The 27,508-nt window shown below is 43.1% G+C and overlaps 1 protein-coding gene across 5 annotated transcripts in view; it reads left to right on the top strand.

Moving 5' to 3' along the window:
* The window catches only part of SLC9A9 (solute carrier family 9 member A9), an 848,969-nt gene that overhangs the window by 692,989 nt on the left and 128,472 nt on the right, over nt 1-27,508 (top strand). For all 5 annotated transcript variants that reach the window (XM_056564816.1, XM_056564814.1, XM_056564813.1 and 2 more), the window contains exon 14: nt 3,666-3,745. In XM_056564816.1, the coding sequence (XP_056420791.1) occupies nt 3,666-3,745 (80 nt within the window). The remainder of the gene's footprint in view (nt 1-3,665; nt 3,746-27,508) is intronic.

The raw sequence follows: 27,508 nt of genomic DNA, 5'->3' as shown, positions 1-27,508 counted from the left end.
TGTATACCACAATCCCTGCAGGTGACAAGAATAGGGTTTAATTAGGCCAAATGCCATGGAAATGAGATGAAGACACAAAGGCACTGTGGGTCATTAGTAGTGTCAAGATGGAAGGGCAGTATGGGAGATCTCTGCACTCCTAAAGTATAACTCTCTAAGGCCATGTTCACATGTTTTTGCATCCTGTTGAAGCTTATTTATAATTTTTTTTTAAATAAAAGGGACCTTAAGAAGTATAGGGGGCATTAAGAGTATGTTTACACATTGATAAATCCACTGCAAGTTCTGCTACCATTCTCTTCAATGAGTCTGCAGAAAATATGCAATAGTGGCAGATTTGTAAATTGCTGTTGGACTCATTGAAGTGCATGGGTCCGAGCTACTTAAGTGCCACAGCCTGCCATACTTCCTCGCTTGACCTCAACTCCCAGCCCCACTTGACTGATTATAGGGCTCTGTATGTAAGTCAAGGAAGAGCTGAGAGGTGTTTCTGGTGTTGCACTTAAAGGGGTACTCCAGTGTATATATATATATTTTTTAAATCAACTGGCTCCAGAAAGTTAAACAGATTTGTAAATTACTATTATTTATAAATATTAATCCTTCCAGTACTTATCAGCCGCTGTGTACTACAAAGGAAGTTCTTTTCTTTTTTTATTTATTTTCTGTCTGACCACAGTGCTCTCTGCTGACACCTCTGTCCATGTCAAGAATTTCCAGAGTACAAGCAAATCCCCATAGCAAACCTCTCCTGCTCTGGACAGTTCCTGACATGGACAGAGGTGTCAGCAGAGAGCACTGTGGTCAGAAAGAAAGGAAATTCAAAAAGAAAATAACTTTCTATGGAGCATGCAGCAGCTGATAAGTACTGGAAGGATTAAGATTTTTTATATAGAAGTGATTTACAAATCTGTTTAACTTTCTGGCACATTTAAAAAAAAAAAAAAAGGTTTTCCACTGGACTATCCCTTTAACCCCTTTGGGGACGGAGGGTTTTTCCATTTTTGCACTTTCGTTTTTTCCTCCTTACCTTTTAAAAATCATAACCGTTTAAATTTTGCACCAAAAAATCCATATGAAGGCTTATTTTTTTGCACCAATACTACTTTGTAATGACATCCGTCATTTTACCAAAAAATCTACGGTGAAACGGAAAAAAAAACCATACCACCCCAGAAATTCCTTTTAATATACACCATACCTCTGAAATGCAAAACACTATGGCCCTCATTTACTAAGAAAATCGGGTTGTAAGTCTATCTTGCTTTCTTACCCGACTGCTTTTTTCCCCTGGTATTTATTATTATGTCGCATCCTGTTTGTCGCACGTGGGTTTTGTAGGTTTTGGTTTCCAACTCCTCTGAGCTGTCGGGAAAAAATCCACAACAATTCAACAAATTCGGGTTGGAAACCTTAATAAATACGTGGGAAAGCTCAGAAATGTCGGGTAACGCCCCTTTTTCGGGTTTTGGAGAATCCACATCGGGTCCGTCGGGAAAAAATGTCGCATAGTGTCGCAGACTGGCGCACGATGTCTGCGACATGGCGCAGACAAAGATGCGCCAAAAAAACCCGACAAAAGAGGTCGGGTTTAGAATAGTAAATGAGGGCCTATGTGTCCCTCACATATAGTAATAATGCCCCTTCCTGTACCCCACATATAAAATATAATAATTCCCCCTATCCTATGCCCACAACATAATAATGCCCCCTGTTCTGTGCCCCCACATAATAATAATGCCCCTTGTCCTGTGCCCCTCACATATAATGTCCCTTGTCATGTGCCCCTGAGATATAATACCCCATCATGTGCCCTTCACATATGATGTTCTTTCATGGGCCCCTCACATATAATGCTCTCTGTCATGTTCCTCTCATATAATCCCCCTGTGCCCCTCACATATAATGCCCCAGTGCCCCTCACATATAATGCCCCAGTGCCCCTTACATATAATGCCCCGGTGCCCGCTCACATATAATTCCCCGTTATGTGCCCCACACATACAATGCCCCTTCATGTGCCCCTCACATATAATGTTCTCTGTCATGTTCCCCTCACATAATCCCCCAGTGCCCCTCACATATAATGCCCCAGTGCCCCTTACATATAATGCCCCAGTGCCCCTTACATATAATGTGCCAGTGCCCCCTCACAAATAATGTGCCAGTGCCCCCTCACATATAATGCCGCGTCATGTGCCACACACATACAATGCCCCGTCATATGCCCCTTACATAAAATGCCCCTGTGCCCCCTCACATGTAATGCCCCAGTGCCCCTCACATATAATGCCCCTGTTCCCCCTCACATATAATACCCCTGTGCCCCCTCACATATAATGCCCCTTGCCGCCTCACATGTATTGCCCTTGTGCCCCCTCACATAAAATGCCCCTGTGCCCCCTCACATATAATGCCGCGTCATGTGCCCCACACATACAATGCCCCGTCATATGCCCCTTACATAAAATGCCCCTGTGCCCCCTCACATGTAATGCCCCAGTGCCCCTCACATATAATGCCCCTGTTCCCCCTCACATATAATACCCCTGTGCCCCCTCACATATAATGCCCCTTGCCGCCTCACATGTATTGCCCTTGTGCCCCCTCACATAAAATGCCCCTGTGCCACCTCACATATAATGCCGCGTCATGTGCCCCACACATACAATGCCCCGTCATATGCCCCTTACATAAAATGCCCATGTGCCCCCTCAAATGTAATGCCCCAGTGCCCCTAACATATAATGCCCCTGTGCCCCCTCACATATAATGCCCCTTGCCCCCTCCCATGTATTGCCCCTGTGCCCCCTCACATATAATGCCCCTGTGCTCCCTCACATGTATTGCCCATGTGCCCCCTCACATGTATTGCCCATGTGCCCCCTCACATATAATTCCCCAGTGTCTCCTCACATATAATGCCCCTGTACCCCCTCACATATAATGCCCCTATGCCCCTCACATACAATTCCCCTAGTGCCCCTCACATACAGTGCCCCAGTGTCCAAAACATAGTAAAAAAACATCAACTATACTCATCTAATCCACGTTGCCTTGAGCAGGTCTCTCCCTCTTTTCTTCCTTGCAGCGTGTGAGCCGCGGGGACGGGATCTCGGGCAGGCGCGATGACATCACAGTGATTACAGCGTGTGAGAGTGAATGGTGGAGCGGGAGCTGACAGCTGCTGCTCCACCATTCTAGCATTACTGGGGTGACACCATTAGGGGATTACTTCCCACTTGGTGGTATCACCCCACTGGTGCTAAAGCTATTAGCAGCAAAGGCATATTAGCTTTAACCTCTTAATGACAGGATTGTTGTGTTATTTTTTTGGGGTTTTCGTTTCTTTAGTTTCACCTTCTAAGAACCATAGTTCTTTTATTTTTCTATCTACATATGAAGGCTGATCATACAAATGATATGAACAAGAAAAGGATTAATGATAATTATTCTTGTTCTTATATCTTTGCTAAATTCCAAAATGTTAGCCAGACTTCAGCTTACTTTAACAAAAGATACAGTACAAATACTTAGAATAATATAAGTAGCATTGACAGATGAGAGGTCTGTACTGAGTTGCTTTGCTTGGCTGGGTTTTATCCTGGACGGGACCATGTCCTAAAATTGGAGTTAATGAACTTTTTTTTTACTTTGTTCAACAGAGAACGGAAATCCCAGTTGAAGGTTCCACAAAAGAAGAGAGTGCCCGTCTGTTCAGAATATGGTATGGTTTTGATCACAAGTATCCTTTGTCTATATTACTGCAGCTTTCTCTGACAAAGCTTCATTGTACATGTGTCTGGACATAAAGAGGTATTTCCATATTATATAGCAGTGTTTCCCAACCAGGGTGCCGCAAGCTGTCCAGGCATGCTGGGAGTTGTAGTTCTGCAACAGCTGGAGGCTCTCTGGTTGGGTATCACATATTGGTAGGACATGCCATCAGCTAATGATCCTCGGGGGTCGGACCTCTTGGATCCCCATTGATCCTGAGGATGAAGGGGCTACAGCAAAGGTCTAGCACTGTTTTTCCCTCCATGACTGAATCCTGGCTGTGCAGGAAACTGCAGTGTGGTCCCATTTAAAGGGGTACTCCGCCCCTAGACATCTTATCCCCTATCCAAAGGATAGGGGATAAGATATCAGATTGCGGGGATTCCGCTGATGGGGACCCCCGGGATATCAGCTGCAGCACCCACCTCAACGGCTTCCGCAATGCTGGAGGCTTCAGATCCCAACCACGCGAGCGAAAGAGCGTGATGTCACGACTCCAACCCCGTGTGACGTCACACCCCGCCCCTCAATGCAAGTCTATGGGAGGGGGGGTGACGGCCGACACGCCCCCTCCCATAGATTTGCATTGAGGGGATGGGGCTTGAGGGGACGGGGGTGATGTCACGGGGGCGGAGTCATGACGTCACGCTCTTTCGCTCGCGTGGTTGGGATCCGAAGCCTCCAACATTGCCGCAAGCCGTTGAGGTGGGTGCTGCAGCCGAGATCCCGGGGGTCCCCAGCAGCGGGACCCCCGCGATCTGACATCTTATCCCCTATCCTTTAAGTGAATTGGGATGTGCTAAAATCCCTGAATAGCCAGATAATCAGAAGTACTGTTGTGCAGTGTTGCCCCTTTTTTTGTAGGATCAGTTGGGTGCCAGAGAATGGACCCACGTCCAGAGGTGTAACCTGTAGCTTGTGGGCCCATATTCAAAAGCTGTAACAAGGCCCCATGTCTCCCATGTGTCATTTATACTACCGGTGGCTTTTTATGGGGCAAAGGTGCCTTGGGGCCATTTAAGTCACAGGGCCCCAGTGCAACTGCTACCTCTGCAACCTATATAGTTAAGCACTAGCCCACACCAATCATTGTAACAACAACATATCCCAGTGATGTGCCATCACATTATGATATATGTATTTATATATATATGATATATTTAGTCAACATTTGTCGGTCCTACATGTTACCGTACTTGCCCAATGGTGTGGAAGTGGAAACTGGCAGAGCACCAGGCTCCTGTCTACCTACTGCTGATGTGGGTATTGGTTCGGATGTACAACCTTATGATGGAAATATTCTCATGGTTAAAGCTAAATACTTTTTGGTTGTATCAGCTTTGCCCCTAGGTTGTCTTGTAACAAATTCAGGATTTGTATAAATTCATGATTAAATTGTGGCTTAGACATTTTACAATATGGAATTGGAATTTTCTCTGCAGCGGTTATATGACTTGACATTTGTATAGTTCATTTCATCTACATACCGTATACTGTTTACAAAATAGAATATTGTATTTTATTGTTTACATTGAGTTAGTGCATTTTCTGCATAATGAAAAATTCCTGTTTACAAACAAAATCTCTGCAGAAGATGTCATAAGGATTGCATAGTACAGTACTGGCCTGATCTCAGCTTTGCCTTGAGTGTTACTTTATTCTCTGCCTAGTGCAGACCTGAAGGGACAGAACATAATACATGGATTCTAGGTTATGAAAGAACAAATCAGTGGAAGGTACAGACCCCTCTAGGTATGACCGAATGTATCAACTTTTCACAGAATGTTCCTTTAAGCTTTCATATCTAATGTACAGTAAAATATGTATATGGTATTATATTACATCCCATTTATATGGTTTCCCTGATTTGCAATTGCAGAACCACTAAATTGTTCACAGAATCATATACAGGGCTGGTTTCATACTATTTGAAAAACACATAGGGGGAGATTTATCATTGCTTTTAGAGCATTTTTTTTGTCTATGTTTTGGCGCAGTTCAGGTGCAAGCAGCGTATTTAGCGACTTTTATGTGACTTTTGATATAGACAGTTTTACATAGTTACATAGTTAGTATGGTTGAAAAAAGACATACGTTCATCAAGTCCAACCAGGGAATTGAAGGGAAGAGTGTAAGGGGATAAGGGGAAGGGATGTAGTTTTATAATTCTGCATAAGGATTAATGTTATTTTGTTCCAGGAGTGTATCTAACCCTGTTTTAAAGCTGTAAATTGTTCCTGCTGTGACCAGTTCCTGAGGTAGACCGTTCCATAAATTCACAGTCCTCACGGTAAAGAAGGCGTGTCGCCCCTTTAGACTAAACCTTTTCTTCTCCAGACGGAGGGAGTGCCCCCTCGTCCTTTGGGGGGGGTTTAACCTGGAACAGTTTTTCTCCATATTTTTTGTATGGGCCATTTATATACTTATATACGTTTATCATATCCCCCCTTAAACGTCTCTTCTCAAGACTAAACAATTGTAACTCCTTTAATTGCTCCTCATAGCTAAGATGTTCCATGCCCCATATTAGTTTAGTCGCGCGTCTCTGCACCCTTTCCAACTCCGCAGTGTCCCTTTTATGAACAGGCGACCAAAACTGAACAGCATATTCCAGGTGAGGCCGTACCAATGCTTTATAAAGGGGGAGTATTATGTCCCTGTCCCTTGAGTCCATGCCTCTTTTGATACATGACAATATCCTGCCGGCTTTGGAAGCAGCAGCCTGACATTGCATGCTATTCTGTAGTCTGTGATCTACAAGTACACCCAGATCCTTCTCTACCAGTGACTCTGCCAGTTTAATCCCCCCTAAGACATACGACGCATGCATGTTCTTAGTACCCAGATGCATAACTTTACATTTATCCACATTGAACCTCATTTGCCAAGTGGATGCCCAGACACTTAGTCTATCCAAGTCATCTTGTAACTTATGCACATCCTCTATAGACTGTACCGTGCTACGCAGCTTGGTGTCATCTGCAAAGATAGAAACAGAGCTGTTAATACCATCCTCTATATCATTGATAAATAAATTAAACAGCAGCGGGCCCAGTACTGAACCTTGGGGTACACCACTAATAACCGGGGACCAATCAGAGTACGAATCATTGACCACCACTCTCTGGGTACGATCCATGAGCCAGTGTTCAATCCAGTTACAAACTAAAGTTTCCAAGCCCAAGGACCTTAACTTACCTGTCAGACATCTGTGAGGGACAGTATCAAATGCTTTGGCAAAATCCAGAAACACTATATCCACAGCCATTCCTCTGTCAAGGCTTCTACTCACCTCTTCATAAAAGCAAATTAGATTGGTTTGACAACTTATATCCTTAGTAAACCCATGCTGGCTATCACTTATAATACTATTATCCCCTATGTATTCCTGTATGTAATCCCTTATAAGTCCTTCAAACAATTTACCCACAATGCACGTTAGACTTACCGGTCTATAATTGCCTGGCGAAGACCTAGAGCCCTTCTTGAAGATTGGTACCACATTCGCCTTGCGCCAGTCCCTTACTATTTTTGCCTACCCGTAGAACTTTTTCTTTTTGACCATGCAGTGGTCACGTATTTATCATATGCGACTTTTGTCAAAAGTTGCTATTTTGTGCGCAAAGGTACTTTTTTAGGCGCAAAGCTACACCACCTACCAGTAGGCGTGAGAATCACTTCTACTTTCCACAATTCAACCTTTAACCTCTTGTGGGCGACAGCATCCCACTCCCCTTCTATGACACGAGCTCAGGAGCTGAGCGTGGGTCATAACTGAGTGGTCCTGGCGGCTATCTGCCACCAGGACCCATCTCCTAATGCCTGACATCACCGATCACGGTTTAAGTAAAAATGTCCCGTCAGCTCTGTGAAAGTAAATAAAAACACCTAACCGGACAAATTCAGGACCCGGGAAAGTGTCTCCTTCCCTCCCCCACAAGTGTCTATAAAAAGTGTATGTGGTAGAGCTTTTCCCACCACAGCAGAGCTGCGCAAAATTCATCATCCTGCTATACCTTCTTGATAAATAAGATGCAGGCTAGTCAAACCCACCACCCAAATAAACATGGGGAAAATAGCTCTACCGTAGACATTCTTTGGTAAATCTGGGCCATAGTGCATGCTTAAGAAAACTGGCAAATCTTTAGACTGTCTAGTCTACAGATGCCCATATAGCTTAGACTAAAGTTGATAAGACTAACTGCATTTAGGGGGACATTTATCAAAACCCGTGGAGAGGCAAAGTTGACCAGTTGACCATTGCAACCAATCAGATCGCTTCTTTTATTTTTCACAGGCCTTGTTAAAAATGAAAGAAGCGATCTGATTGGTTCCTATGGGCAACTGGGCAACTTTGCCTCTCCACGGGTTTTGATAAATCTCCCCATTAGTGTTTTTAGCAAACTATCTAAGGTGTATGGCGGTCCCAAGATTCTCACATGAAGTCTAAAAAAGTGTTGGGAGGGTGGGATTTCCAAAACCCAACCCTATTATTCCGGAAGAGATCGGCAGCTGCCAGCTGCAGCTTACCCTCTCCATAGAGGAAATCTGGCAATTTGTTTGTTGCATTTAAAGAGGCACTGTCATTATACAAAATGTTTTATATTTTGCAGACCATGTAATAAAATTACTTTTTTAAATACATACAGAGAAATTTATCATTGTTTTGAAGGCATTTTTTTTGCTTTAGTTTTGATTATGTGCTACATAAGCAAAGCACAAAAGTTGAGACTTTTTTGCGACTTTTTATAAGTGCTTACCACAGGCATTTTGTTCTCAAGGTCAGACCTAGAGTCGACTTGAGACTTTTTTTAAAGTGGTTTGCGATTTTTTTTTTTGCCTACATGCAACATTCACACATCATAAATTTGTGATCACTGCAAAGTGAAAACTGAAAATTGCTTATTTAAGGCTTTATGCTTACCCACAAAAGCCACACAAAAAAGTGCTTAGGCACACGTGCAACTTTTTGTGCACAAGGAGTAAGCAAAAAACAAAAAGGCTCTAAATACCTTAAAGGGGTACTCCGCCCCTAGACATCTTATCCCCTATAGAAAGGATAGGGGATAAGATGTCTGATCGCGGGGGTCCCACCGCTGGGGACCCTTGCTGCAGCACCCCAAACATTCGGTGCACAGAGCAAACTTCGCTCCATGCCAGATGACTGGAGGCGGAGGCTCACGCCCCCCTCCCATAGACTTTCATTGAGGGGGCGTGGCCGTGACATTACGAATGGGGCATGGCCGTGACGTCATGAGCTTCCGGCGCTGCACCTGCCGCTCTAAACGAATGCCGGATGCTGCAGGGAGATCACAGGGGTCTCCAGCGGTGGCACCCCCCCATCAGACATCTTATCTCTCATCCTTTGGATAGGGGATAAGATGTCTAGGGGCGGAGTACCCCTTTAATAAATGTCTCTCATAGTGATTTTAAAAAAATGCCCATTTTACCTGAAATATTGCCGCCGCTAGAGGTCGTCTGTCTTCCTCCACACTGATGACTTTGTATTTTACAGCACTCTGGAAACTGGCCATAAAGCATGTTGGTATCTAGTATATTAGATTGCACCTTCACTGGCTGCTGCATAGACGTGGGCATAAACCTGCCTCTGAGCGAGCGCAGGGTCAGTGCAGCCATGATCCCCCTGCCTAAGCATCGCACAGAAGGTCCACAGAAAGGAAGCACTAATTGGCTGAGGGGTCATGCGGGAAAGCTGCTGGGCCATGCGCGCTCCCCCTGCTCAGCTCTGGTCTGGAGAGAGAGGAGGGAGGCTACAGCTTTGAGTGTCATTGCTTTAAGGGTAACGACCCTTCCTCTCTGCTGGATGAAAAGTAAGTGAGTACAATGCCATGCTGCAGCCTGATTAAAACTAAATAGCACAACAATAGCAATAGGTAGGCTAGGCTGTGTAAGGCTTGTGGTTTGTTTGTTTGTTTTTTCACCAAATGACAGATACGCTTTTCTATTTTTATGCCTCTATAACCTATATTTATTATAGCTCACAGTGTTAAAAATCTTCTCAGGCGAATGGGGGCATGTCCCTCCTTGTGGTGGTGGAAGGTTATTGGTGTGTCTGCTTCTGTGGCCTTGTCCATGAGTTATCTCTTGTCCATGACTCATGGACTTGCTGATGCTTCTGCAGGACTGGTAAGTGTCCCACTAGGTATGGGGACCCCAGTGCTGGGATTTTCATGAGCCATTTTCTTTATTAAATATTCAAAAAATTTTAAACAACCATATTACAAAAAATCTTTCATTTGCATCATTAACAACATATAAAATGTTTTTGGATCTGAAAGTGTCCAGTTAAGCTTCAACAAATTTCCAGTAAACCATGTCCCCTTGCAAAGCGAGGCACAAAAGTGTCTGAAACAAGATATTTAAGCCAGCAATATAATCTCCTTAAAACAAATCCATTTATCTGCCATGACCCCTCCCTAAATTCATGTTTTTCTTCCTTTGCAGTCCATTCATGCACATTCTTCTCTTCCTATCTGCATAGGGACAGCACATGCAGTAAAGCACACATAGGGGGAGATTTATCAAACCCTGTGCAGAGGAAAATTTGCCCAGTTGCCCATAATAACCAATCAGATCACTTCTTTTATTTCTAACAAGGCGTCTGCAAAATGAAAGAAGCGATCTGATTGGTTGCCATGGGCAACTGGGCAACTTTTCCTTTGCACAGGTTTTGATAAATCTCCCCCATAATGATTGCACAGATTCTGGAGATTCTCGCTTTCAGTAGGGACTGAAACTACCAATGACAAAATTTATATTTATTCCCAACTATAATAACTGTAATTCAAAGACAGCACATAATAGGAGGAACAGGATTGAAACAACATAAGAGACTGCATAGGTTTATGTGAGCATAACCAACTTGTCAGAAGTTGAGAGTACTGGGCTCTTGGGGGAAAAAAAAGTTTGATTTGTTCCAACCCCTTAAATGTATATATATTTGTACTACACCATGTCCATATTATTAACATTGTGAAACATTATATATATTATACAGTCCAGTATCAAGAGTATTACACCCGGCACTGCAACACCACAAATGAAATGAACTTTGCTAGGCTGTTTGGGCTAAACTGACCTTCCCGGTGCTCACATATAGAAAAGTCCACGATGTACTGCAACATAGAGATAAGTAGGAATGAAGCACTCACCAGGTCTTGATAGGTGACGCCAACTCTTTATTAGTTATTAGCGTGCATCGATCTTGTACATGTAGGGAGAGCGGATAGATGGAGCTGGGTGGGGGAATAAGAAATGGGCGACGGCCCCTGAGGGGCCTGATGAAGCGCACAAGCACGATAACGGACCGTCGCCCATTTCTTATTCCCCCACCCAGCTCCATCTATCCGCTCTTCCTACATGTACAAGATTGATGCACGCTAATAACTAATAAAGAGTTGGCGTCACCTATCAAGACCTGGTGAGTGCTTCATTCCTACTTATCTCTATGTTGTAGTACATTATATATATTATATTTTCTGCAGTCTTTATTAGACTTCCCACTATATTTAAAAAAAAAAAATTTGCTACTTAAAAACCAATTTATTACGATTCTCCTCCAGGAGTATTTTTTTTCCAAAGGTAAGCATTCTTTCTATATTTCTAGCGATATGTTCCTTTGATGTGACCATAGAACCTACATACATTTCCTTTAGAGTAAAAATCAAAGAAACCACTGAATTGGCGCTTTAAAAGGATGTAGAACCCTGAGGCATAATGTATTTGCCAGCATATTTCTCTATTAGAAGAGTAGGTGGGGTAAAGCACTGCACGCTTCCGCCACTTACTGACCCAGATTGCTGTATTTTAGTTTGCACATTTTTTACTATGGGATTTAGATGATGTTCCCGGGTTGTGGTTAAATTCGCATGTTGGCCTGGATGGAAGTCATCAGATAACTCATTCTCTCTTTCGTACAATTCTAAAATAGGACGTATCTTTACTTGGTGCTTTCTCATAATATTTCCATTTATATTAGTATGTTTTTTTTGTTTTGTTACCGGTATCATACATCTTACATAGTACACATAATGGAGCCTCTCATACACACTGTTGTGTCAGGTATTGTAGCTCAGTCTCAGTCATTTGAATAGGACTGTACTGCGGTATTCTTCAGCATCTTAAGCAATGTAGCCCCATGTTCTGCCGATCATAAGGTTCTGTGGGTTTGGCATATCCTAAGGATAGGAATCTCAGAAACTGAAGCTTCCACAAAACATTGAGTCTGGTGTATGTGTGTGTGTGTGGTGTGTGTGTGTGTGTGTGTGTGTGTGTGTGTGTGAGAGAGAGCGAGAGAGAGACACCTACCAGTGAATCCAAAAACTGTACAATGGTCTAGTTAGGGTCATATATAGACTTAGCATGTTTATTTCAGCAGTCTGTGTTCCTTGATATTAGTAATTACCAGTTCACATGCATAATCTTGTTATTTATGATATAAAAATGCATCATGTTTGCCATGTAGCCAATGACGTTGTAGACGATCACAGATATCAACTGAGGTCCGCTTTATAGGGCAGTCCCACAAATGACTGGGATATTGATACATATGGATATTGTGTATATATCATGTATATAACCTCTTCATGTATAGTTTTCTGTTGGTCTGCTCCTGTAGATCGGGTTAACATGCTGACGCATAACAGTTTGACAATAAAACTTTATACTTTCGCTGTACATTGTGTAACTTTCTACAGGATTCATTGTAAGCACAGGTATTTGAAGATATGGTCCAGCAACAATGGCACAAGGGACAATAACACAGTGCTGAGCACAATAGATTTATATAAATATCTCTTCCATTGAGGTGGACATACAGTACAGAGGGATACTGGATTCTCACTTGCTATACCCATTTGTTCATTTCGGAGAGCACAGAACTATAGACTTTCAAACTAGAGAAAAGAGAAACCTGAAGACACTTTTAAGCTTGACAGTAAATTCAGAAATTGGTCCGTGTGCTTCCTTTCAAAGGTTTGCCTGTTTCCTAAAGCTAAAGGCCTGGTATCTGCCCATTGATCATAGAAAAATAATCTCCACTATCTTTTAGAACCTTAGGAGCATTTCTGCTTCTTGGTGAATTTTCTGGAAGGTTTGTGGCTCCCGGTCATCCAAAGTAACACGACCTGTAAGATTTCAATCACATCTACTTTGCTGAAACTTGTCAAAGTGATGCGTATCCTTTCCTGTAATGAGCATAGGAAGGCGAAAATTCCTCATCTATCTGATAACCCTTGAATTTTAACCCAAAGAAAGTTTTGTTTATTGAAGCCCAAGGTTTAGTTGTGTCATTCCATTCACAGCCTGAGCGCTGAAGGTCATTCTTTGTAAACATGATTTCCTTACTGATACACATCTTGATGATACAATAGTCACCAACATTTTCAGATTTAATCTTACAATTTTACAATATCACAATACTGGCATGGTTAAGTTAATAAATTATCCTCACCTCTGTCTTTCCTGGTAATATGCTATCAGTATCTATTAGTATACATTCCTTTAAAAAATTCTCCTTCTTCACTTGGCCCCTAGACATCTTATTTCCTATCCAAAAGATAGGGGATAAGATGTCTGATTGTCAAGCGGTGGCACCCCCGTGATCCCTGCTGCGGCACCCCAGACATCCGGTGCATGGAGCAAACTTCCCTTGTGCCGGAAAACCGGCGATGCAGAAGCTCGTGACGTCACGGTCACACCCTGCTCGTGACATCTCGGCCATGCCCACTCAATGAAAGTCTATGGGAGGGGGCGTGACGCCCCCTCCCATAGGCTTATATTGAGGGGGAGTGGCTGTGACATCATGGGTGGGGCATGGCCGTGATGTCAGGAGCTTCTGGCGCTGCACCCGACGCTCTAAACAAACGTCGAGTGCAACAGGGAGATCGCGGGGGTCCAAATCCTTTGGATAGGGGATAGGATGTCTAGGGGCGGAGTACCCATTTAATGTTTAAACCCGTTTATTTATTTTTTTTACATTCTAGCTGATTTTTATTCCATTGCAATATTATAAGTGGAATACACTGTATTAGGAAGCAGGGCATTGGGGTATGCATGCAAAAAAGTATCTTAGTACTAAATGATTTTTGTCTGCTTCTATAAAGGGGTAGACTGAGTCAGTGACTGCATATAGAATTGATGAAGAGAGGACCTTATACATGTTTGTCATGTAGATAAATGACTTCTATAGTATAACAAGAATTAATTCAGTGATAGAGGATATTTGGAGAGTTTTGCTTATATGATGGATCAAATTGAGCTTTAAGGATTATAGCCAGTGATATCATTGAAGGTGACCTCCCTTCACTATATAAGAAGGCAATACATTTAGACAGGAAATCATTTGTTAAACACTAGAAATGTTATTTGCTTTTAATCTTATTTTCTCCTCATCAATCATAAGAAGTCACAAGCCTGCACGTCATATCAGGGCCTGAAGTTCTTGGAAGTATACTAGTTTTTACTTCCCTCTAAAGGACTGTAAGACATTGTTGGGCAGCTACATTATAGCTATTACGGTATTTATTTTAAAGCACCAATAATCACATATAATCATATTTATTCCCATACATATAAGGGGCTAAAATACATAACATAACACAAAAGCAAGTACAAGAAGCATGAATAAAATAAAAGACAGACTGGTTCAGACGGGACCCTGCACTCAAGGTCAACCAATCTACAAGGTGAATGTAGGTGGACAGCAGCTCTTCGTATGGTGCTACAGTAGCAGTAGGGTTATTTTAGGTTGTAGACTTCTCTGAAGAGATGAGCTAAAATTTGGTTTTGATGGATGGTAAGAGTTTGAATTGTTGGGGCAGTCAGTACCAGAGTATGGGGGATGAACAGGATAAATATTAAAGATGGTTATGTGAGCAGGGCACTGACAGAGGTCTTGTGAGGAACAAAGATTGACCAGGTCTCACAATATCTCCCTACACACAGAGATGTTTAGAGGGGATAAATGTGGGCAAGTTGTAAGTCATTGTTAACCAGTTAAATGGGCACTCTCATTAAAATAAACTTTTGATATCTTATTCTTTATTAAAAAATACAAATCTTTCTAATATATTTATTTAAAAAAATATTTAGTTTTAACACTGTTTTTTTTTTTACTTTAAAATGCTGGCCAATAGGGGTCTCCCTACTGGTCCAGCATGCATTTCACCCCCCCTCCCCCACCTCACACGCATTGAGTTTGGACTGCTGCTGGCCAGGCAGAAGTTCAAACTCAGGATGTAACGTCAGGCCAAAGATCGCTCTCTGTCTGTATATGAAACAGGCAGAGAGCGAGCGCAGTGCACGGGCACATGCTGCGTGCACCTAATTTGCATGAGCCCGCCCCCTCTATCACCTCCTGTAACACTGAGCCCGTTCTCCGATGTTCCTCATCTCTATATGGCACGTGCAGTGCTAAACAGAGGGGAGGAGACTCAGCAGCTGCCGGACGTTTTTTGTGCAGACTCCTCTATGCGCACTCCCAAGAGGGAGTGCAGCATATAGGAAGGAGGGCAGAAGTGAGCCCAGGCAGGCTTCATATGATGTTGCGCCTTCCGGGCCACGCCCCCCTTCCTCCCTCACACAAGCACAGAGCCATGAGCAGCCATACAGGGATGAAATAAGGTAAAACAGGGGGTTTTGAAGGAGAAAAAAAAAGCTGGATTAGTGTCAGGATGAGTCAGGGACAGATGTGGGGGGGGGGATTAGGGACAGATTAGTTTATGGTAGGCACTCTTTAAAATAAATTCACTGGGCAGTAAGTAGTTACTTAATGTCATTTGAAAAAACATTTAACATGCTGTCCAGATGTGTCAAAAGTTTAGATCACACTGGATCTCTGTGCTGAGACCTGCTGTGGTTGAGAGTTACAGCCGTGTGAAGTGTGAGGCAGGAAAGCTGAGGGCTAGCTGTTATAAGTCGCATATGTACGTATTATGTGTGCTAGTGGCTAAGTATATTTTATACCAGGATCTGAGATAGTCTCGTACTGTAATTTATAAATATATGCAAGAAGTATAGACGCTGACATCATGAGAAGAATGGTCTGTCTGGATAACATTGAAATAAACAACAATTTCACTCAGATGGAATTCTTAGTGTAATGATAACTTACTGCACATGGGTATAATTCCATAAATATCACCTTCGGTAGTTTCTGTAGTCATGATAACTAAACTACCTAAAAGTTATTTTGTAACCTGCATGTGTAAATTATAAGGCCTAAGCTAAGAGACAGTTTTCGATTTTTTTGCTGAATCATATAACACTTGCATCAGTTCTCTCATTACATTTTACTCCAATTAGCCCAACTTGGAAGAAATATGCATAGGAACAAAGTAGCCCTGCAAGTGTTTCACAGCTATTGCCATTCATGTTCTGCCCCCTTTACGTGTATTTAAAGTGTACCTGTCATTTCAAAAACTTTTTATATAATGTAGATAATAACATTATATGTATATTTGTAATATACATTAGTTAACAAATGTCTATATTTTTGTATACACAAATAATCTTGGCTTGTCCCTGCAGCTATTGCCTGTGTGTCTCCAAGTGGAGACACAATACAGGAAGTATGGGCTGGACAAGCAGGGCTCTGTGCATTGAGGACAAGCAGGTCTCTGTACACCGAGGACAAGCAGGGCTCTGTGCACTGAGGACAAGCAGGGCTCTGTGCACTGAGGACAAGCAGGGCTCTGTGCACTGAGAACAAGCGGGGCTCTGTGCACCGAGAACAAGCAGGGCTCTGTGCACCGAGAACAAGCAGAGCTCTGTGCACTGAAGCTCTCACATCTCGCACAGCAGGATGATTGACAAGCCAAGAGCCTGCACAGAGTCCTGCTTGTCCTCAGTGCACAGAGCCCTGCTTATCCTCAGTGTACACATCCCTGCTTGTCCTCAGTGCACAGAGCCCTGCTTGACCACAGTGCACAGAGCCCTGCTTGACCACAGTGCACACACACCTGCTTGTTCTCAGTGTACAGAGACCTGCTTGTCCTCTGTGCACTGAGGACAAGCAGGGCTCTGTGCACTGAGAACAACAGGGCCCTGTGCACTGAGGCTCTGTGACATGCTCACACAGCTCACGCAGCAGTACCATTGACAAGCCAGGAGTCTGCACAGAACCCTGCTTGTCCTCATTGTTCAGAGCCCTTCTTGTCCTCAGTGTACAGAGCCCTGCTTGTCCTCAGTGTTCAGAGCCCTGCTTGTCCTCAGTGTTCAGAGCCCTGCTTGTTCTCACTTCACAGAACCCTGCTTGTCTTCACTCCATAGAGCCCTGCTTGTCCTCCGTGTACAGAGCCCTGATTGTCCTCAGTGTACAGACCCCTGCTTGTTCTCAGTTCACAGAGCCCTGCTTGTCCTCAGTGCAGAGAGCCCTGCTTGTCCTCAGTCCACACAGTCCTGCTCTCCTCAGTGTTCAGATCCCTGCTTGTCTCAGTGTTCAGAGCCCTGCTTGTCCTCAGTGTACAGAGCCCTGTCCTCAGTGTACAGAGCCCTGCTTGTCCTGAGTGCACAGTGCCCTGCTTGTCCTGCCGTCACTTCCTTTATGTGGTCTCCTCATAGAGACACACAAGAAATAGCTGTAGGGACAGCTGCTTGTCCTCTGTGTACAGAGCCCTGCTGCTCCTCTGTGCACTGAGAACAAGCAGGGCTCTGTACTGAGGACAAGCAGGGCTCTGTACACTGAGGACAAGCAGGGCTCTGTGCAGTGAGGACAAGCAGGGCTCTGTGCACTGAGAACAAGCAGGGCTCTCTGCACTTACAACAAGCTTGGTTCTGCGCACTGAGGGCAAGCAGGGCTCTGTGCACTGAGGACAAGCAGGGCTTATCCAACTGTGGTCCGGCGACAGAAAAAGTAAGAATTTTCCTTTAAAGACCATGACGACTGTGAGTAAAAGCACCTGCTTTTACTTCACATTCTGCTCTATGCAATGGTAACTGCACCTTTGTACCCGGAGGTGACAGTTTCACTTTAGGGAGTTAAAATAGTATGTGCATAGTACATAGTAGTAGTAGTATCACCAATTCAGTCCAATGTAATGTTGCAAAAGTAGTGGTTTTGCTGCAAGAATATTATCTATCTTGTATCCAAAGATGGCTACGGAAAGAGCAGCTTAGACTGACATTTATAACTGCAGAGGGTTAAGATTAAGAAGTTTACGAAATTTCTATCAAATACTTCCCAACAAAGACATAAAAACAATTTATCTCGAAGCATGTCTTGTCCTGCCTGTCTGATTTCTGGGGAGATATGCCACTCACAGCATTGGATAAGACTTTTTTTTTGGAGTTTATAATATGTAACTTCACCTCCTTTAAATGAGTTTCCCTTGGTGTAGCAAGCTAACAAGCTGAGCTTTATAGTCTAGATCAAAAGTTTAAAGAGATTACACTGGTATCTTCTGGCCAAATAAATACCGCTGTCACTATTCTAAGCAGAGTGTATTTTATCTTGCTTCCTTCTGTCATGCCTCATATAAGTCATTCTAGAATTCACCTTTTGACTTTGTGCTGTAGTTTTATCAGTTCTCTAAATAGGACAGACTCACCAGCATCTCATGTGCACAGTAACACGTCCTGACAATCTGAGAGAGGTTTTTATTTTTTTCCGGAGTTTGTGAAGAGCCTCATACGGTGAATATATTTGCCTTTTACTGTTATATTTTGTATATATGCTGCACTGTCATTTGCAAAAACTTTTTATATAATGTAACTATATATATATATATATATATATATCTATATATATATATATATATATATATATTGTGATGACTGGCTCTTGCAGACAGGTGCAGTTGCAGTATAGAGGCACAGAAACAGGGCTTTTCAAATCAAAGTTCAGTGTTTTATTCACACTTGGCAAACAGCAAACAGTCTTAAATGCAGATCAAAGAAAAAGTGACAAAAGTCCACCTGCGTTCCTTAGGTGTTTGTTCACACCTCAGTCCATGCCATGCGGCATCAAGCAAGTCTTTCCCAAGCACTCTGCTCACCAGCTTCCACACTCCACAAGGAAGATCTCAACACTCAGCTCTCTGTCAGTGTGAGCTGCAACATGCAAATCCCCCTCAGCTGGGGGAGCAGCCTGCCTTTAACCCCTTAAGGACTCAGGGTTTTTCCGTTTTTGCACTTTCGTTTTTTCCTCCTTACCTTTTAAAGATCATAACCCTTTCAATTTTCCACCTAAAAATCCATATTATGGCTTATTTTTTGCGTCACCAATTCTACTTTGCAGTGACATTAGTCATTTTACCCAAAAATGCACGGCGAAACGGAAAAAAAATCATTGTGCGACAAAATCGAAAAAAAAACGCCATTTTGTAACTTTTGGGGGCTTCCGTTTCTACGCAGTGCATATTTCGGTAAAAATTACACCTTATCATTATTCTGTAGGTCCATACGGTTAAAATGATACCCTACTTATAGAGGTTTGATTTTGTCGTACTTCTGGAAAAAATCCTAACTATATGCAGGAAAATTTATACGTTTAAAAATGTCATCTTCTGACCCCTATAACTTTTTTATTTTTCCCCGTACATGGCGGTATGAGGACTCATTTTTTGCGCCGTGATCTGAAGTTTTTATAGGTATGATTTTTGTTTTGATTGGACTTTTTGATCACTTTTTATTCATTTTTTTAATGGTATCAAAAGTGACCAAATTACGCTTTTTTGGACTTTGGAATTTTTTTGCGCGTACGCCATTGACCGTGCGGTTTAATTAATGATATATTTTTATAGTTCGGACATTTACGCACGCGGCGATACTACATATGTTTATTTTTTTATTTTTTTTACACTGTTTTATTTTTTTTATGGGAAAAGGGGGTTGATTCAAACTTTTATTTGGGAAGGGGTTAAATGACCTTTATTAACACTTTTTTTTAACATTTTTTTTGCAGTGTTATAGGTCCCATAGGGACCTATAACACTGCACACACTGATCTCTAATGCTGATCACTGGCGTGCATTAACACGCCTGTGATCAGCATTATCGGCGCTTGACTGCTCCTGCCTGGATCTCAGGCACGGAGCAGTCATTCGTCGATCGGACACCGAGGAGGCAGGTAAGGGCCCTCCCGGTGTCCGATCAGCTGTTCGGGACGCCGCGATTTCATCGCGCCGGTCCCAAACAGCCCGACTGAGCAGCCGGGTCACTTTCAGTTTCACTTTAGAAGCGGCGGTCAGCTTTGACCGCCGCTTCTAAAGGGTTAATACCGCACATCGCCGCGATCGGCGATGTGTGGTATTAGCCGCGGGTCCCGACCGTTGATGAACGCCGGGACCGCCGCGATATGATGCAGAATCGCGGCGCGATCCCGCTTCATATCGCGGGAGCCGGCGCAGGACGTAAATATACGTCCTGCGTCGTTAAGGGGTTAAGGCCAACAAAAGGCGGCCTGGATTGTGGGGAATGGCCCCCACCCAACACTTGACCTTTCCCAGTAAGAGCCGTCCGGGATTTGTTTTCCAGCCATACGATATACTTCTCACAATATATATATATATATATATATATATATATATATACGAACAAAGTTCCAACAGCACTCTAAGATAAGTGGAAACTGTGAAGTTTATCAACCCAAGTTTCATTGCTTCATGGCTTGCTTGAGAATGACCGCAGTTGGTGGTTGAAACGTTGCAATGAAACTTCCTATGAAGTAGGAGGACTTAATTAATGCAATAGTCTTTGCCATGAGCATATCTTGCAGAAATCCATATGCATGCTGCCTGCCATATCATCCCCATTTCCAATGACTCATGCTCCCTAAGGAATATTCATACATTTCCTCGGCTGGATATAGCTGCAGTGTGCTAAGATCCTGCGCATGCGCTTATCTAGTCTAGATCTAAGAGTGATTGGATGGATAGCTTTGTGCAGAAGAGGGAACATATGAATATTCATTAGGGGGAGTGAGTAGGGCACTGGCCAAGAAGAACCAGTGCACCTCCTGGCTAGAGAACTCCCCGAGTGCACAAAGAGCCTCATTTACATATTTTGACTTTTAATGATATCTCAGCAACAGCGGGACCTAGGAATACAAGATAAAGACTATTTTGATCAGCAGCACAACACTAACAGCCAGTACCAGCAGGTTAGTGCAGATGATGCTGTTGAATTATTCACATGTACAGTATTCTGTGCAGATTTGAAGCTGCGTTCCGTCATTTAGTTTAAATTAAAATCTGCAGCATAAAATCTGCAACTTCAAATCCTGTACATCAAATATGCACAAGATACTGTACGTGTGAATACACCCTAAGGGCAGGGTCACATGTATTTGACGCTCCGAATACACTGCTGGCAGTCTCAGAGCTATGTCAGAGTGGGCTCCCTGCTCCTGCCGTAGCTCTGTTTGTCTGCTCGTATCTGCGGATTTCCTGACGCCAGTCACAAGTGGACACGCAGAGCTACGTTAGCAGCAGTACATGTAACTCTGCCATGGCTCTTTGACTGCTGGCTGCGCATCTGTTGCGCATTTTACTGTAATTTGTGAATGCATGACAGAGAACAGTTGTATTATATACATTCATGAGATCTAGTTAAGATGTTGTCTTTAAAAATAAAGGAGATTTTCTCCAGAATTTTTCACCTTTGTTCTCTGTTTTCCAGTTGAAAGATTTCTTTATAAAAGTCTTTCAGTGTGTTTAATGACACATAGATTATAACACACGGTAGATCAGACAATAACACTTTTTCATAACGTTACATCATTTTACTGTCACAGCATCAAGTCTCGCATGCTACATTCATCTATATTGTGTTGCTTGGGTGTTTTGTTTTTTTCCACAGCATTTGCTGTGGGTGGGATAGGCATTGGTAAAACACAGCATGCTATCTCATCCCTACAAGAAAACTGTCAGATAGTTATTGATCATATAATTAGTGACTACAGATTATTTAAAATGATGTCCATTATATTTTATGGCAAGAAAACAGATGAAGAGAAAATCTACTAAACATGGTTGTAGAACTTATTCATTCTACTGTATATGCCCCATGCTCCTGGACATAAAAAGGAAAATTTGACAAATATAATTGAAATTTAAATTTTTTATGTTTTTGACTCTTAGACCACTAAGTATGTGTTTGTCAGCATGTGGATAGAAGAAATATATAGAGAGATTTATGAAAACGTGCATAGAGGAGCAGTGGACTGGAATCTAACTGGTTGCTATGGGCAGCTGCCCCATTGTTCTTCTGCACAAGTTTTGATAAATGTTTCCCATAGTGTTTTACTTAAAGTGGACCTGTCAAGAGGAAAATATATATAAATACACACATGGCTGGATGGGGTAAGTCATCAGGTTTTTGGACATATCTTTTCTTTTTAAAATGTCCAAAGTCTTTTCCAGTGCCGAGATATAAGACTTTATGTTGCTCAGGTGCCCAGGGGGTGTTCCCCAGCACCACAAGAGCCCAAATAAGTCCAGCCCATGTCTCCATTATTACCGCCCCCAGCTAGCTTGTATCTACCAACTCTTCTTGACAGCCACTAGATAAATAGGACAGGGGCTGGACTTACCTGGGGTCTTGCTATGCTGGGAAATGCCCCCTGGGCACTTGAGTGTCCATTGCTTAATCACAGTAAGTCTTAAAGGAGTATTCTGCTCCTAGACATCTTTTCCCCTATCCAAAACATGTCTCATCGCGGGGCCCACGCGATCTCTCCTGCAGCACCATGTATCATCTGCTGAACGGAGTGAAGTTCGCTCCGTGCCTGATGACATGTGATACAGGGGCCGGAGTATCGTGATGTCACAGCCCTGCCCCCTCATGATGTCACATTCCGCCCCCTCAATGAAAGTCTATGGGAGGGCGCGTGGCGACAACTTTTCCTCTGCACATGTTTTGATAACCCATCCTAAGTCTTCTGGGATTGGTTTTAACTGTTGTGTATATATACTTTTTATTAGACATAGTAAAAAGTAGTGTTACGCAAATTTGGCGGTTTGTCTGTTGGCTAATTTAGTCTGCATAAATTAATTCTGTTTTCAGCTTAAAGGGGTTATCCACCATAAGGTGATTTTAGTACGTACCTGGCAGACAGTAATGAACATGCTTAGGAAAGATTCGCACTTGTCTTGGGGCTAAATGGCTATGTTGGGAGATTACCATAACACTGTGGCTAGCTTTTTGTGAACTGGAACTTCCTGTTTGACTTTTCTTTTTTTTTTACTACAAATCCCACAATTCAATTTTCCTCCCTCCCACACATCAGCAACCCCACCCATTGAAACATTAATGAGCTGCATCCATTCAAAGACCTGTGGTTTTCAATCAGGGTTTCAACAGCTCTTACATTAGTTGCAGATTAATCTCTTTCCCACCAAGCGATCACTCCACCTACTGAAGCAGACAGGCTCCCTGTCATCAGCTGACTAGTGAGTCAGGTCTTGGCTGCATTGCAACCTGGGAAAAATCCGAGACAACAGTAATTTTGTATGCTGTTAAAAATAAATATTGGAGTGAAAATCACAGAAGAATTGTGAGAAGTCAAACACAGGTACAGACACTATATTATGAACTACACTAACTGTACAGCCCCTGTAGCATAGGCAAATAAAAAAAAAATCCAGGAATACCCCTTTAAGTCAAAAATGACAGTATTAGGTCTCCTTGTACTTTGGGGGAGAGTTAGGCTGGGTTCACACCACGTTTTCTTAAATACGGTTCCCGTATACGGTTTGGAGGGGGGGCGGGGCTTAATCGCGGCGCCCGCACTCAGCCGTATTCGGGAACCGTATTTAATGTATGTCTATGAGCCGACCGGAGTGAACCGCAGCCTCCGGTCGGCTTCGTTTTCGGCCATATGCGGTTTCCCGACCGCAGGCAAAAACGTGGTCGACCACGTTTTTGCCTGCGGTTGGGAAACCGCATACGGCCGAAAACTAAGCCGACCGGAGGCTGCGGTTCACTACGGTCGGCTCATAGACTTGCATTAAATACGGTTCCCGAATACGGCTGAGTGCGGGCGCCGCGATTAAGACCCGCCCCCCTCCTCCAAACCGTATACGGGAACCGTATTTAAGAAAACGTGGTGTGAACCCAGCCTAACCTAAACCTGTATAGAGGAAGAGTGGTGCAGTTGCCCATAGCAACCAATCAGATTGCATCTTTTATTTTTCACAGGCCTTTTTTTTTTTTTTTAAATGAAAGAAGAAATCTGATTGGTTGCTATGGGCAACTGTGCCACTCTACCTCTACTCAGGTTTTGATAGATCTCCCCTATATCCATCTTTTCTAGGCACCCAGGGCACTTTAAAACCTAATATAAGGAGGCTAAAGCAACAGCCGAGCCATCAGGTTCAGCCACATTTACAGTAGATTCACTGAACACTAGTGAACACTGCTCAAAAAAAATAACACTTAAACAACACAATGTAACTCCAAGTCAATCACACTTCTCTGAAAGCACACTGATAACTCAGGAAGCAACACTGATTGAGAATCAATTTTACATGCTGTTGTGCAAATGGAACAGACAACAGGTGGAAATTATAGGCAGTTAGAGGGATTCTGCAGGTGGTGACCACAGACCACTTCTCAGTTCCTATGCTTCCTGGCTGATGTTTTGGTCACTTTTGAATGCTGGTGGTGCTTTCACTCTAGTGGTAGCATGAGACGGAGTCTACAACCCTCACAAGTGGCTCAGGTAGTGCAGCTCATCCAGGATGGCACATGAATGCGAGCTGTGGCAAGAAGGTTTGCTGTGTCTGTCAACATAGTGTTTAGAGCATGGAGGCACTACCAGGAGATAGGGCAGTACCTCAGGAGTTGTGAAGGAGGCCATAGGAGGGCAACAACCCAGCAGCAGGACCCCTACCTCCGCCTTTGTGCAATGAGGAGCACTGCCAGAGCCCTGTAAAATGACCTCCAGCAGGTCACAAATGTGCATGTGTCCACTCAAACGGTCAGAAACAGACTCCATGATGGTGGTATGAAGGCCCGACATTCACAGGTGGGGATTGTGCTTACAGCCCAACACGGTGCAGGACATTTGGCATTTGCCAGAGAACACAAAGATTGGCAAATTCGCCACTGGCGCCCTGTGCTCTTCCCAGATGAAAGCAGGTTCACTCTGAGCACATGTGATAGACGTGACATAATCTGGAGATGCTGTGGAGAATGTTCTTCTGCCTGCAACATCCTCCAGCATGACCGGCTTGGCGGTGGGTCAGTAATGCTGTGGGGTGTCATTTCTTTGTGGGGCCACACAGTCCTCCATGTGCTTGCCAGTGGTACCCTGACTGCCATTAGGTACCAAGATGAGATCCTCAGACCCCTTGTGAGACCATATGCTGGTGCAGTTGGCCCTGGGTTCCTCCTAATGCAAGACAATGCTAGACCTCATGTGGCTGGAGTGTGTCAGCAGTTCCTGCAAGAGGACAAAGTCATTGATGCTATAGACTCTGTTCCCCAGACCTGAATCCGATTGAGCACATCTGGGACATCATGTCTCGCTCCATCAACCAACAGACCACAGACTGTCCAGGAGTTGGCCACCTCATCAGGAGCATGCCCAGGCGTTGTAGAGAGGTCATACGGGCACATGGAGGCCACACACACTACTGAGCTTCATTTTGACTTATTTTAAGGACATTACATCAAAGTTGGATCAACCTATAGTGTGGTTTTCCACTTTGGTTTTGAGTGTGACTCCATATCCAGACCTCCATGGGTTGATAAATTTGATTTCCATTTATCATTTTTGTGTGATTTGTTGTCAGCACATTCAACTATGTAAAGACAAAAGTATTTCATACGATTAGTCCATTCATTCAGATCTAGGATGTGTTATCTTAGTGTTCCCTTTATTTTTTTGGCAGTATATATATATATATATATATATATATATATATATATATATATAAAACACTCACCAGCCAAAGGCTATCCAGGCATGCTCGGAGTTTTGCAACAGCTGGAGGCACACTGGTTGGAAAATACTGGTCTAAGCTTCAATACCAGTCACTATGCTACTATGCTTGCTTCAACTCTTGACCCTCATGCGTGTTTTGCTCCATTCATTAATAGACATGTCATGTGCTTTCCATGAGTTTCAGAGATTCTTTTCTTATGACTGTAAATGTCTCAGAAGCCTTTATATGTGCCCTGAAGGTAATTCAGTGCTTAGTTCATATTGCAGATATTGGAAGCACTTGAGTTGGAGACATTACCCAGTTCCCGGAGAACAGAATTACTTTGTGTGAAAATAGATACCAGTACCCAGGAGACTTTGGGCTTGTTGAAATACTCGGATGCATTAAGTATTCCTAAAGACTTTTTCATCGCCGCAACTTATTTCATTTGCGCGTTTCAGTTCTTTGTTTCTGCCTATTCAGTGTTTTCCCTATTCGACCCAGCTTATCATCCCAAAGTCAGCTAACACATTTCTTAATGACTCTGGTTGGGTACAATGTGCTCATTATTCAATAGCTGTCACTTCACCATTCGGCTTTATGTGAAGGAGGTGACACCTGACTAGCAACCAGAGGCCTCCAACAAGAACATCTATTCAGACTTGTCTGCTTCTTTCTTTGCCTCTTTGGACATTCTTCGGGCGGACATCAATGGATGTTAAACACAATATGAACCTCAGATGTTCCTACTTTTTATTTCTTTTCAATAGTTGAATGCATATTCCAGCCATTAATTCATTCACTTATGGTGAGATGAAAGTGGGAAGGAGTTGGGTGAAATACGACCCGTTTCTCGCTGGATACAATGATCTGCCCCTGTTTAGCCTAACCTTGGCCGAATTTCAGTAATATAATTATAGCAATATATTTCCATCAGACAGTGCTGTGTTATATAAAGGCAGTATGGTATAGGGTAGCGTTTCCCAACCAGGGTGCCTCCAGCTGTTGTAAAACTACGACTCCCAGAATGCCTGTACAGCCTTCAACTGTCCACAATATGATCTGGTTGCAGATTTGCAGTCACTTCAATGGGGAATCTCTGCAAAATTTCTCAGCATGTGGATGAGATTTGTTCTCCTCCCCATACATGGTACTGTCATCTGTGACTGTTTTTCTCTTATTTTTGTTTGATATGAATAAAGCCATATAGATATGTGAAAGTGCAGAACTTGGATAGAGGTGGAAAAAATGAATAGTGAAAATAATCAGGATTTAGTGCAAGATAATCACAGAGATACAGCAGGGGGAAAAAAGGTATTCACTGTCTTGCTATCCCTTTTAGTGTGTGATATAATGGTTTTTGCAGCATGCATAAAGCTTAAGCTCTTCCGTGGTGCTCAGCTTCAAAAGCATAGTGTGCATACAGTCCAATAGTGCAAATATAAAATGAGGCGGCACTCACCATTTCCATTGCAGAGCGCTTTAATATCTTCAGTGCAGTGTCACATAAAAAAAGGGGGACGACAACGCTGGTAGAGCCAGCGCTGTCGTCCCCCTTTTTTTATGTGACACTGCACTGAAGATATTAAAACACTGAAAAACCGAACCGGTAAGTGCCGCCTCATTTTCTATGTGCATTATTAATCAGTATTTAGTGTTTTGATAGATATGTTTCATTTTTATTTTCATTCATAAGGTAAACATATCAGGGCTAATGCCCAGGAAAGTACCATAAGTGAGTGTAGAATGGTATGGAACCATAATATGGCATCTCTAGACTTTTCTGGTTGTGTGCCACGCCTCCTATGTCCCCAATTTAACACTCAGATATATAGATGTTGTAT

This window comes from Hyla sarda, chromosome 3 (genome assembly GCF_029499605.1).
Source record: "Hyla sarda isolate aHylSar1 chromosome 3, aHylSar1.hap1, whole genome shotgun sequence".
Taxonomy (NCBI): Eukaryota; Metazoa; Chordata; class Amphibia; order Anura; family Hylidae; genus Hyla; species Hyla sarda.
The sequence above is the reverse complement of the archived record's forward strand: the minus strand, read 5'-3'. Positions and strand labels throughout refer to the sequence as shown.